Raw genomic sequence first — 14160 nt, 5'->3', positions numbered from 1 at the left:
AGAGTAAAAGTACAAAGAACGTAACACATTTAAATATCACATTTTAATTAATGATATAAGATTTCTTCAAAGACAGTCAACTTTTACTTTTCAGAAGTTATTTCATGCATCATACAATGTGTGTTACCTGTACATTTACATATATCCACCATCATAGTTACAATGTATGTTACCTGTACATTCACATATAGCCACCATCATAGTTACAATGTATGTTACCTATACATTTACATATAGCCACCATCATAGTTACAATGTATGTTACCTGTACATTTACATATAGCCACCATCATAGTTACAATGTGTGTTTCCTGTACATTCACATATAGCCACCATCATAGTTACAATGTATGTTACCTGTACATTCACATGTAGCCACCATCATAGTTACAATGTGTGTTACCTGTACATTCACATATAGCCACCATCATAGTTACAATGTGTGTTTCCCGTACATTCACATATAGCCACCATCATAGTTACAATCTATGTTACCTGTACATTTACATATAGCCACCATCATAGTTACAATGTATATTACCTGTACATTCACATATAGCAACCATCATAGTTACAATGTATATTACCTGTACATTCACATATAACCACCATCATAGTTACAATGTGTTTTACCTGTACATTTACATTTAGTAGCCATCATAGTTACAATGTATATTACCTGTGCATTTACATATAACCACCATCATAGTTACAATGTATATTACCTGTGCATTTACATATAGCCACCATCATAGTTACAATGTATATTACCTGTACATTTACATATGTTACCATCATAATTACATTGTATTGAAAAGTTCTGTAATAGAGGTTATATTTTATGGATATCATTTTTATTTCAAACTTAAATATTATTGCTCAGATTTATCCATCCATACACATTAACAGTATTTAAGTTTGTTACATCTTTGGATAGTTCTCCAGTTCGTATGGTCCAGTTTCATCCCAGTACTCATCAATTGGTTTGGAGAAGGCATCATTTTTCCTGAACGGTGAGTCTCGAGTCTTGATCTGTGAGACACCCTGGAAATTGTACAGAGAGTAGGAATGACTAACTTAATCTTTATCATACATGTTTTAATCAAGTTCACCACAGGATTCTCTACAGCAAGCTTTACCACAATAGAAAAGAACTCAGGATCAATATATTTCAAAAGTCAATATTACATAGACCTATTGTCTGTGGTGTATAAATTAAAATTAAATCACAAATTAATATATCATAGACCTACTGTACATGTCTATGGTGTGTAAATGCTATCAAAAATCAATATTACACAGACCTATTGTCTATGGTGTTTAAATTCTATCAAAATATAGTATTACATACACCGATTGTCTACGGTGTGTAAATTCTATCAAAAATCAATATTTTGACAAAAAACGAGATTTTTTTTCGCAAAGTACCTAGCAACGATTTTTTGTGTAGGCACTAATACAACTGACTTATTGTTAAGACAGTATACCAACAAACTTATTGTTCAGACTCTGTACCTACTGACTTTTATACCCCCCGTAACGAAGTTAGGAGGATATACTGGAATCAGCTTGTCTGTGCGTCTGTCTTGTCGTCCGTCCGTCCATTAAAAAAGTTTGTCCAAACAACTCCTTTTAAAGAAATGGACCAATTTTAATGAAACTTTCCAGATATTATAACCACCACCTGAAGTTGTGCATCCAGGTATAATTTTTTCATTCTGACCTATTTTTTACGGAGTTATTGCTCTTTGTTAAAAAATGCTTGCCCAGACAACTTATCCAAAACTACTGGGCCAATTTCAATGAAAGTTTTAAGATATGATCACTACCACCTGCTGTTGTGAATCCAGGTAATATTTGTTTCAACTGACCCTTTTTTTTACAGAGTAATTGCCCTTTGTTGAAAAATACTTTTCCAGACAGCTCCTCCAAGACTATGGGGCCAATTACTATGGCTTGAAGTTGTGCATCAAGGTATTTTTACCAACCCTTTTTAGCTCACCTGCCCCGAAGGGCAAAGTGAGCTTATGCCATGGTTCGGCTTCCGGCATCAATATTTTATTTTAAACAACTTCTTCAAACCAAATTGCCTAGGATGATGATATTTAGCCAAAAATAAACTGGGATGAAGGCTACGTATTTTGTTCAAATGAATGACCTTGACTTATATTCAAGGTCACAGGGGTCAAATATGTTTAAAACCTTTTAACAACTTCTTCTGAATAACCAAGAGGCCTAGGGTGATGCTATTTGGCCAGTAGTGTGCTGGGATGAAGGGCTACCAATTTTGTTCAAATGAATGACCTTGACTTATATTCAAGGTCACAGGGGTCAGATATGATTAAAACCTTTATACAACTTCTTCTGAATAACCAAAAGGCCTAGGATAATGATATTTGGTCAGTAACATGCTGGGATAAAGGACTACCAAGTCTATTCAAATGAATGACCTTTACTCATATTCAAGGTCACAGGGGTCAAATATGTTTAAACCATTAAATAACTTCTCCTGAATAACCAAGAGGCCCAGGATAATAATATTTGGTCAGTTATATGCCGGGATTAAGGGCTACCAAGTTTGTTCAAATGAATAGCCTTGACAAATATTCAAGGTCACATGGGTCAAACATGTTTAAAACCTTTAAACTTCTTCTGAATAACAAAGAGGCCTTGTGTGATACTATTTGGCCAGTAGTGTGCTGGGATGAAGGGCTACCAAGTTTGTTCAAATGAATGACCTTGACTTTTATTCAAGCTCACAGGGGTCAGACATGTTTAAAACCTTTATACGACTTCTTCTGAATAACCAAAAGGCCTTGGATATTGATATTTGGTCAGTAACATGCTGGGAAAAAGGACTACCAAGTTGAATGACCTTTACTCATATTCAAGGTCACAGGGGTCAAATATGTGTAAAAACTTTGAATAAACTTCTTCTCAATAATCAAAAGTCCTAGGATGATGCTATTTGGCCAGTAGCATGCTAGGATGAAGGGCTCCCAAGTTTGTTCAATTGAATGACCTTGATTTTTATTCAAGGTCACATGGGTCAAATATGTTTAAAACCATTAAACAACTTCTTCTCAATAACCAAAAGGCATAGGGTGATGATATTTGGCTAGTAACATGCTGAGATGAAGGAGTACCCAATTTGTTCAAATGAATGATCTTGACTTATATTCAAGGTCACAGGGGTATAATATGTTTAAAACCTTTATACAACTTCTCCTGACCAACCAAGAGGCCCAGGATAATGCTATTTGGCCAATTTTATGCTGGGATGAAGGGCTACCAAATTTGTTCAAACAAAAGACATTGGCTTATATTCAAGGTCACAAAAGTCAAATATGTTCAAAACCTTTAAACAACATCTTCTGAATAACCAAGAGGCCTGTGTTAGTGATATTTGGCCAGTAACATGCAGGGATGAAGTGCTACCACGTTTGTTCAAATAAATGACCTTAACCTATATTCAAGTCACAGGAGTCAAATATGTGTAAAAATTTAAACAACTTCTTCTGAATAACCAAGAGGCCTAGGATGATGATATTTGGCCAGCCAGTAACATGCTGGGATTAAAGGCTACCAAATTTATTTAAATGAATGACCTTTACTCATATTCAAGGTCACAGGGGTCAATTATGTTTAAAACTTTTAAATAACTTCTTCTCAATAACCAAGAGGCATCAGGTGATGATATTTGGCCAGTAACAAGCTGAGATGAAGGGCTACCCAGTTTGTTCAAATGAATGATCTTGACTTATATCCAAGGTCACAGGGTCAGATCTGTTTAAAACCTCTAAACCGTTTCTTCTGAATAACCATTATGCCTAGGGTGATGATATTTAGCCAGTAACAAGCTGAAATGAAGGGCTACCCAGTATGTTCAAATGAATGATCTTTACTTATATTCAAGGTCACAGAGGTATAATATGTTTAAAACCTTTATACAACTTCTCCTGACCAACCAAGAGGCCCAGGTTAATGCTATTTGGCCAATTTTATGCTGGGATGAAGGGCTACCAAGTTTGTTCAAATGAATGACCTTGACTTATATTCAAGGTCACAGGGGTATAATATGTTTAAAACCTTTATACAACTTCTCCTGACCAACCAAGAGGCCCAGGTTAATGCTATTTGGCCAATTTTATGCTGGGATGAAGGGCTACCGAGTTTGTTCAAATGAGTGACCTTTACTTATATTCAAGGTCACATGTGTCAAATATGTTTGAAACCTTTAAACAAATTCTTCTGAATGTTCCTAGGTTATCGGTTTAAAGTAGCCAGGGGCATAGTCCTTCCAACTCAGGAGAAATTCATTAAGACAAGGAGTCTGGTGCTTCATTTTATCCAGTGTTCTGCAGTACAGGTTGGTTGGTACCTCAATCTGCTGAGGTTTCTCAACTCACTAGCAGCTGTAGTTCCTCTGGGCAGGCTGCACATCAGACCTCTGCAGATGTTTCTTTTCAGCTATTGGGTTCTTGTGTCCCGGGATTGGGAGGCTTTCATTCCTCTCAGTCAGTCGGTCAAGAAATTTGCCCAATGGTGAACAGTTCGTAACAATGTCCTGAAGGGGGTGTCCTTGCACAGGAGCTCGCCCACCATGACCCTGTATACCGAAGACAGGTTGGGGTGCGTACCTGAACGGGCAGGCTCGCTCAGGTTCGTGGACATTAATGTGCTCGAGATGAGGGCAGTGTTGTTGGCCATCCAGGATATCAGGTCTTATCTGCAAGACCAGGTGATTTGCGTAGCAACAGACAACTCAACTGTTGTAGCTTATCTGCAGAAGCAAGGGGGCACCAGGTCTTACGTCCTGTGTGCCCTGGCCATTCGCATTTTGCTACTTTGCCAGAAATTGTGCCTAACCATTCATGTCAAGCACTTTCCAGGCAGACTGAATGTCCTTGCAGACACCCTGTCATGATGTCTTCTGCCGGTTTTGACGGAGTGGCAGCTCGATCCATTCATATTCTGAGCAATATGTCTGGTTTGGGACAGGCCTCATGGTGGGCGAGCTCCCCAGCCTTGAACCATCAGTTGCCGATGTTTATGTCTCCCGTTCCAGATCCAGCAGCATGGGGAGTAGACACTCTGTCTTTGGACTGGAAGGGGTGCATGCTTACACTTTTCCCCCCTTCAACTTGGTGGCCAAAGTCCTCGAGAAGTACAAGGCTGCTTTGCTCCCTAATTCTGGTGGCTCCCTTGTGGCCGAGGCAACCATGGTTCCCTCAGCTTCTGTTGTTTCCGGTGGAAGAGCCTCTGGTTCTCCCACCCAGGTGGAACCTGTTACGACAGCCGAGGTCCAGAATCATGCACTCCCGCCCGGCTATACTCCACCTTCACGAGTGGAGGCTATCTCCGGTGGTCTCGCGCAGGAGGGGTTTCTGGACCGGTGTCAGAATGTATCGCTAGGTCCATCAGGTCTTCTTCTGCGGCAGTCTACCAGTCTAGGTGGACCATCTTCTGCGATTGGTGTGGTCAGAGGCAGATTGATCCACTCAAGGCCTCTGTTTCCCTAATTGCAGATTTTTTACTGCAATTGTTTCGCAGTAAGAATTTAGCTCCTGGTACCATTGCCGGCTATCAGTCAGCTATAGCTGGTATCTTATCTTATGCAGGGCGACCAGAGGTAGGATCTTCTTCCTTTTTGTCTGCCCTCATCAGACGGTTTACCATTGAGAGACCTAGAGTTAGGTGTCTAACTCCTCAATGGGATTTAGCTTTGGTTCTGGAGTCCCTTTTGGATGCTCCTGACGAGCCTTTGTGTCAAGCCTCCTTGAAATTCTTGTCTTTCAAGACTGTGTTTCTTGTCACCCTTGCCTCTGGGAGAAGGCGTAGCAAGGTTCATGCCTTATCAGCGCATTCCTCCTGTTTAAGTTTCGGCAGGAATTACTCCTCCGTGACTATCAGGATGGAGCATTCTTTCCTCGCCAAGAATCAGGTTCCTGGGTTTTCTCCGGATTCTATCTGCATTCCTTCTCTCTGACCTGGCTGGTAAGGACGAGCGTGATCGTCTTCTCTGCCCTGTAAGAGCTCTCAGATAATATCTGGACAAGACAGGGGGGGGGGGATTGAGCATCACATTTTAGGCTTTTTCTGCCCATCAAGAGTGTCCAGTCAAGTATTTCGGCACAATTCATCCCCCGATTGATTTGCCAGGTTATTAGGCCGGCTTATGAGTCTTCCTCTGATGATGTTAGAAGGCTATTCAAGGTTAGGGTCCATGAGGTAAGGGCTCTGGCAGCATCTGGGGCCCTTCTCAATGGCTCTCCCTTTTCAGAGGTTATGTCCTCAGCCTTTTGGCGAGGACACACTACCTTTACAGAGTTCTAACTGAGATCGTTGTTGTCCTTCTCAGACAAACTTTAATCTTTTAATTTGATATGCTCTATATAAGAGCTTTTCCTCGGTACTTGGGTTCCAATTGACTGTGACCCATGTACCGCCCTCCTGGATTAGCCATGGTCCTGCCGGATTGGAGGATCCACTAGGTAAGACGAATTAGCGTAATAATTGGACATGGTAAGTATTGTTTTTGATATAAAATTCAGTTTTTTTATTGTAAAACCCATTGTTATGATAAAACTACTGACCACGTCCAATGTGAGTCCCATCCTCCTCACTGGCTCCTCCGGCTCCTTTAGGCCTTCTGCTTTTAGGTGTTTTGTTCGTGTTACAAATAGAGGAAGTTGGAGGTGTGTGCGCATCCTACACCCATATGTCCAGTTTGGACAGGGAGTAGTTTCGTATTGCGCGGGGCATTTTAAACTTTCGTTTGGGAGTTAAAGAACTGGTAGTTGGAGATCATTTGCATAATTCTCAGAGTGGTTAGCTGATATGCTATAAAAAATGTAGGAGAAAATCTTCGGACAAAAAGCAGATACTGAAATGAACAAAAGGCAATAAATTTTGCAAAAAACTGTCGAATCAAAATTCTTTTTAGGGAGACACAACTTCATATCATGATTATAAAGTATACCAAGTTTCAAAAAGATCCGTTGAAAAATGTAGGAGGAGATTGCCGGACAAAAATCAAATACTGAAATGAACAAAGGGCAATAACTTTTGAAAACATTGTCGAATCAAAATTCTTTTATAGGGAAACACAACTTCATATCATGATTATAATGTATACCAAGTTTCAAAGAGATTGGTCGAAAAATGTAGGAGGAGATCTCCGGACAAAATTCAAATACTGAAATGAACAAAGGGCAATAACTTTTGGAAAAATTGACGAATTAAAATTCTTTTTAGGGAGACACAACTTCATATCATGATTATAATGTATACCAAGTTTCAAATAGATCGGTCGAAAAATGTAGGAGGAAATTGCCGGACAAACAAAGTTTACGCCGGACGGACGGACGGACAACGCCATACCATAATACTACCGTCAAATTTGACGGTCGTATAAAATTGGGTTTTACAACGAAAAACCTCAATTTGAATGACATAGTCATAAATACTGATATTTTGCCTGTAGCTTTTGTTTAGATCACTTTTAAGGTTACAAGTGTGGGATTAATACCAGGTGAGCGATTCAGGCCAATTGGGCCTCTTTTTTGAAAATAGCCTAGTAGTTTAGGAGAAGATGTCAGGAAAACTCAACAAAGGGCCACAACTCCATAAATAGGATAGGAAAAAAATACCTGGATGCACAACTTCAGGTGTTTAAGTTATCATATATGGAAGAATCTTTCGTTGAAATCGTTCCATTACTTTAGAAGGAGTTGTAATAAGAATCAACTTTTCATCACTGTGTTGTAGATTGTAATTGTACTCAAGTTATGAAAGTACATAAATGGCCAATTCTATCTCGGGTAAATTTCCCAGCTCTTATCAAGAGGAACCATGACCTAGCATGGAAACCTGTGATCGCTGGAACGCGGTGCCTCAATCTTAATACTTAGTTTCTTAACTGAAGCCATTACCTCCAGAGTGTGACAAATGAACCTCATCACTTTCCAAGGCCAGCTAAATAAAATCCATACAAAATCACACATACAATATACCAATGGGCAGGGTCTGAGGGAGGGTGGGTCAAAACAAATAATTATCTTCAGAAAATTTATGTACATCAGAATGGTTTGATAACGAGTATACTATTCTAACCCTACCTAACATGTGTCTTATGTATCAAATTCATGTGTCATTTACATGTAAAAACCATACAATAGGATACACCATGAGAATAGAATGACGAAGGGTGATAACTCCTACGAGCTTACAACACCTCAATATGAACCAACACCATTAGAAATTCATATCTGTACTAAACATGCAAACCTTTACCACTTTCATTTAATGTTATTTTTAAATGCATATAATGCTACCTTTCAAATCATTATAAAATTTCAAAATGTGCTATATTTCTATTTTATACAGGAAAAACTCATTCATGTGGAGATGATCACACAAGAAAATTGTAGAAAATTAAATTTACCGTAACTCTGTCTTTGTGCTCTGACCAAAAACTGACAGGCTGGTCCTTCCTGTAGTCATGGGGCTGCAAATACAACAAATTATTTTCATATTAATTGAAAATATATTTCATAGCCAACATCATAATATTGATAGATGACAAAAATGAGCTTATCTCCCAATCCTAGAATAAACTGAAACCGTAAGACATGGGCATACTTACACCCCCTCCCCATTTAACCAGTGATGTTGATGTCTCAGCAAATCAGAGGCTTTAACAGCCACCTTGTATCCTGAATAATCAGAGGACATGGTGACCATCTTGAATCTAAATAATTGTGAGTTTGCCATTTGATGTGAAGTAAATTCCATACATATCTCTACCTCAAATATGTAGATATGGTATTTACTGAAGGTGTGGATGTGTTATTTATTGAAGGTGAGGATGTGGTATTTTCTAAAGGTGAGGATGTGGTATTTACTGAAGGTGTGGATGTAGTTATTGCTGAAGGTGTAGATGTGGTATTTACTGAAGGTGAGGATGTGGTATTTTCTAAAGGTGATCTGTGATAGACAAATATAGTCCAGCATTAAACTCAAGATAACTCTAACAAGCCTACCCTATTTTTGCACCAAAACTGATAACTGAAGTTTGGTGTAATTCATGTATTACAATATTTGTTTACAGTGATGTTGTTGTTTTATGAGACAATGTTAATTGTAATATAATTGAAATTAAGTATCCTCGTAAGGCTGATAGAATACACCAATCAGTGAAATTTACGTGTATCATATCCTTTTGAACTTTGTATCATCAGAGCATTGATTGGATATGCGCTCCACTTTGGGGAAAACTGTAATTACACTACAGCTACAATTAAGCACAAATTACTTTTTTAGTCTTCTTTGTTTGTTATGGGGAATTGATTTAAGTTTCATACTGTTACCATTAACATAATCATACAAAGAAGTGTATACTGACATATGACCCATGGCAAATCCTCGTTGACCTAAAGACATTTGTGACATGTGCACTGCTGCTGGTCTGAAGGAAATATATGTTTCACCCTCTACCAATAGGCACTATAAGGAGATATTGTAAGTCATATAATTATGCATTCGAAAGACCACTTTTGATTTATGGCAGAAGCAGAGCCAAAAGCATCTTTAAGTAGTACCTGTGGTTGGTTCAAGATCCTTGAAGGAAATATAAATTTTAAACTATTGCCTACACAGACATTGAATAAGAATAAAAATCAGTTCACATCAGTTTCAACAAATTTAAACGGTCGGTTTACCCTGCATCCCAACTCAGGCTGGAGTGTGTTCTTTTTTCCTAAAATGTTATATAACGATGGAAATATTGCAACCTCAAGAAAGATTTTTTACTGAAGGTTAGGATGTGGTATTTACTGGAGGTTTGGAGATGGCACAAAACTAGAGCATAAATCTTACCCGTGTGGGTTCCGGTTTTACATGTTCAAATTCTTCTTTGTTAAAATCTTTCATTGTCACTGATCGGAAATCTGTAGCTTCAGGCTCAGGAGGGTTGATATCATCCCGGAACACTTCTTGACTAAGAATAGGGAGTAAACTGTTTGATACATCACACGGAAAAATTTAGTATTTATGTAAACAAAACTCAAAGAGAAATTTTCACTCTGACAGAAATGGTCAAAAATAGTTTTTCTATCATTGCAACTTTGTCATATATTTCAATACAAGATACCCAATGGGCCTGAATAGCTCACTTGATTTAACATGACTACTGTTGGTCAAATGTCAAAAATAACAGAAATACCCATGAAAATAGCAAACTCTTACTGCCTGTTTCAACAATGTGAAAAGTAGAATAAAATATTTCTATTTCCCATTCATCATTATGTTCTGTTTTCAATTATTGGGAATGGCACTTCATCTTTAAATTTTGACCACTCAGAGGGGATACAGTGGCCATTTTATACATGGAAATATAAAAGTAGTCCTATAGGCCTCTTGGTTATCAAGAAATTGTTTGAAAAATGTCAACACATTTCACCCTTATGACCTTAAAAGTTGGTCAAGGTGATTTATTTGAGCCCTTCATCCCAGCATGTTACTGACTCTTTGCCTCTTGGTTATTAAGAAGAAGCCATTTAAATGTTTTGTCATGTTTGACTCCTGTAATCTCGAAAGTACATAAATGTCATTTTTATTTGCAAAATTTGTAGGGCTCCAATTCAGCAAACTTTATATGGCTATTTCCTATGAAGAAACCAGTCAATTATCATTTCTGTATGTCTTTAGGTTCTTCAGAAGAGGTCGTTTGAATTTTTGACATATCTAACTCCTGTATCCTTGAAAGTAGGTCAAGGTCATCATTATTCAGTCATTGTCAGGTAGACCCCATCTAAGGAAACCTTAACCAAATATCATGACACTAGGCCTATTCGTTCTTTACAAAAAGTTGCTTAAAGTTTTAGATGCATTTGATCCTCGCTTATTTGTATACTTTGTCAATCACCTTCCTATGAAACTACCAGTCAATTATCATAACTCTAGGCTAAGTGACTTTTTAGGAGAAGTTGTTTGAATTCTTTGACATGTTTGATACATGTGACCTTGGAAGTAGGACACAATCAATTTTATATGATAACTTTGTCGATCTCCATATACAGAAAGTACATGTTCTAGCCAAATTTAAAAAAAAATTGTTTGAAGATTTTGACATATTTGATTGTTGTGAACTTGAAAGTGGGTCAAAGTCATTTTTATTTGCAAAATTTGTCAGGCTCCATTTTAGGAAGGTAGTACATGTAGCAAGATGTCCTGACTTTTGGCCTTTGGTTTGTTTAGATGAAGTAATTTGAATTTTTCGACATATATGACCCCCTGATCTCTATTGACTTTGAATATGAATCAAGGTCATTTCTTTTTTCAAACTTTGTTAGGAACCATACCAGAAAGCTACTATCCACATATAATGACTCTTGGCTAATTCGTTAATCAGATAAAAAAAAATAAAGTTTTTGACATATTTGACTCCCATGGCCTTGGAGGTAGATCAAGGTCACTTATTTCTTAAATGTTGTTGGGACCCATTCCAGGAAGCTATTTTCATAATATCCCGACTCAAGGCAAATTAGTTTCAACTTTTTTTTTTAAAGATTTTGACATATTTGACCCCCTGCATACAAGTTAGTTGTATAATGACAATCAAAATGTCATTCTCTATAGTCTGGTTTATTTTTTTATCCCATTGCTTTTTTATCTTTTGGGATGAGCTACGTGAACTATCAATTTTATCACTCTCTTCAAGAGCACATTTCCCCACCATTTTCTTGCTAAAGACAAGAGGCCCAGAGTATTGCTCACCTGGATATGTAAGCAATCATGGCAAAATATTCTCCAAATGAGATCCATTAAGGAAATATGCCAGACCCCAAGGCCAATCCTTGTAGTATATCTGTATTAGATTTTTCATGCCCAGCAATTTAATGTATGGTTATGGGGTGGGGATCTCAACTGTTTCCATGCTGTGACTCAGAAACTAGGTCCCTAGGGTTGTAGCCAGACCCCAGGATCAATTCTAATATCATGACTGCATTTGTCTCTTTTTGCCCATCATTTGTATTTATAATTTTGGGTTGGGGATCTCAACCGTTTCAAAGTTATGACCCAGGGACTATGTCTGCAAGGGTGGTGCCAGACCCTAGGGCCATCCTAGAAGCAAATGTGCATTCTCCTCTTTATACTCAGCAATTGCATATTGTAGCCTGGGTGGTCAGCCCCAACATTTATACAATGCTTCCGAAAGGGGTGGGGTGGGGGNACTGGTTGATATCCATCACTTAGTTCCAGAGAAGTCGCATAAAGCAAAATAGCCAAATTGCCCCCTTTTTGCCCCATCCCTCAGCCCCCTGGAGGGTCAGCCCCACCATTTGTACAATTTTGAATCACCACCACCTAGGGATGCTTCCAGCCAAAACTGGTTGATATCCATCACTTAGTTCCAGAGAAGGTGTCGCTTAAAGCGAAATAGCCAAATTACCCCCTTTTGCCCCATCCCTCAGCCCCCTGGAGGGTCAGCCTCACCATTTGTACAATTTTGAATTCCCACCGCCTAGATATGCTTTCAGTCAAATATGGTTGATATACATCTCTTTGTTCCAGAGAAGAAGTCACTTAAAGCAATATAGCCAAATAACACTTTTAGCCCCGCCCCTCAGCCCCCTGGGGGTCAGCCCCACTATTTGTAAAATTTTGAATCCCTGACTCCCATGAATGCTTTTGATCAAATATGATCGATATCCAGTGTATAGTTCTACAGAAGAAGATGTTTGTAGCAATATAGCCAAATTGACCCCTTTTGGCCCCGCCTCTCAGCCCCCTAGGAGGTCAGCCCATCCATTTGTACAATTTTGAATCTCAACTACCTAGGGATGCTTCCAGTCAAATATGGTTGATATCCATCTCTTAGTTCCAGAGAAGAAGTTGCTTAAAGCAATATAGCCAAATTGCCCCCTTTTGGCCCCGCCCCTCAGCCCCCTGGGGGGTCAGCCACACCATTTGTACTATTTTGAATCCCCATCACCTAGGGATGCTTACAGTCAAATATAGTTAAATTCCAATCAGTGGTTAAGAAGAAGTAGTTGTTTAAAGAAATTGTTGACGTACGGATGGACGACGTATGGAAGACGGACGCCACCGTATGGCATAAGCTCACCTTGGTTCTTCGGAAGTGTGATCACAGTCACATATACGCAGGAAGTGTGATCACAGTCACATATATGCTTCAGTTTTTAGGCTTTTTATTCAAAACACTGAGAAGACTGTGATCAGGAAATTATAATGAAAGGATGCGGAAACAGGCAGAAATTTCTGGAATCGGTAGAATTAAATAAGATAAATCATACAGTGAATAGGCAAAATTGTAAGGCATATTTTTTATGTTAAAATCATGAGAATTAGGCCAAAAGAAGAAGGGTTGGCACCTCTGCATGGTACTCAGCCACTACAAAAAAAGTTTTAAAGAATTTAATTGAAAAATGAGCAAATGCACAGTTGGACAAAGTTTTGTCAAGTTGTTTATGTAAAGGGGCATAATTCTCTTGAAAAAGGTCCAAAATGCAATATTTATTTCAGGGGGCACAATTGCATATGGTACTGCCACTACACAAAAAGTTTCAAAGAAATCTATTGAAAAATGAGCAAATGCATAACTGGACAAAGTTTTGTTAAATTAATACAAAATTATGTCAAGGGGTACAACTACATATGGTACTCTCACTATACAAAAGATTTTTTTAAAATCTATTGAAAAATGAGCGAATGCAAAGCCGGACAAACATTTGTATCATGTCTGATCCAAATCTGACCTACTAGAACTGGCAATGATGTTGAAAATGTGTCAGACTATCAGAAGCCATGGCAGCCAAAAAAGAATTCTGTAATAAGCGAAAAAAGCTGTACACTTGTTGATGGCCATGAAACAAATATCTGTACCAAATCTGATGGGGTAGTACTGGAGAAAAAGTCCTATAAACAAGAGGCCCATGGGCCTTAACGGTCACCTGATATATTTATACAGAGAGTTGATTTTGTTTTTAACATGAACAGAAATATTATTCAAAGTGACAAAAAACAATAAAACCACCTTATTCAATATCTAGCATACAGATTTCAGACTAAAAAGGATTTGAAACTAGCACCTCTGATTCTTAACAAGGAAAATGAAGAAATTTTAGCACACTGACT

At 38.3% G+C, this 14160-nt stretch overlaps 1 protein-coding gene across 2 annotated transcripts in view; it reads right to left on the bottom strand.

The window, feature by feature from the left end:
- Positions 1-222: 222 nt before the first annotated feature.
- The window catches only part of LOC110459010 (sperm-associated antigen 8-like), a 35372-nt gene continuing 21434 nt past the window's right edge, over positions 223-14160 (bottom strand). The window contains exons 4-6 of one of the 2 annotated variants that reach the window (XM_021511028.1): positions 9880-10018; positions 8447-8509; positions 223-1044 (exon numbers count right to left, since the gene is read on the bottom strand). In XM_021511028.1, coding sequence (XP_021366703.1) covers positions 922-1044; positions 8447-8509; positions 9880-10018 — 325 coding nt within the window. In that variant the 3' untranslated portion in view covers positions 223-921. The remainder of the gene's footprint in view (positions 1045-8446; positions 8510-9879; positions 10019-14160) is intronic. The other variant, XM_021511029.1, reaches the window with a different exon arrangement.

The sequence above is a fragment of the Mizuhopecten yessoensis genome, unplaced genomic scaffold (genome assembly GCF_002113885.1).
Source record: "Mizuhopecten yessoensis strain PY_sf001 unplaced genomic scaffold, ASM211388v2 scaffold9907, whole genome shotgun sequence".
NCBI lineage: Eukaryota > Metazoa > Mollusca > Bivalvia > Pectinida > Pectinidae > Mizuhopecten > Mizuhopecten yessoensis.
The sequence above is the reverse complement of the archived record's forward strand: the minus strand, read 5'-3'. Positions and strand labels throughout refer to the sequence as shown.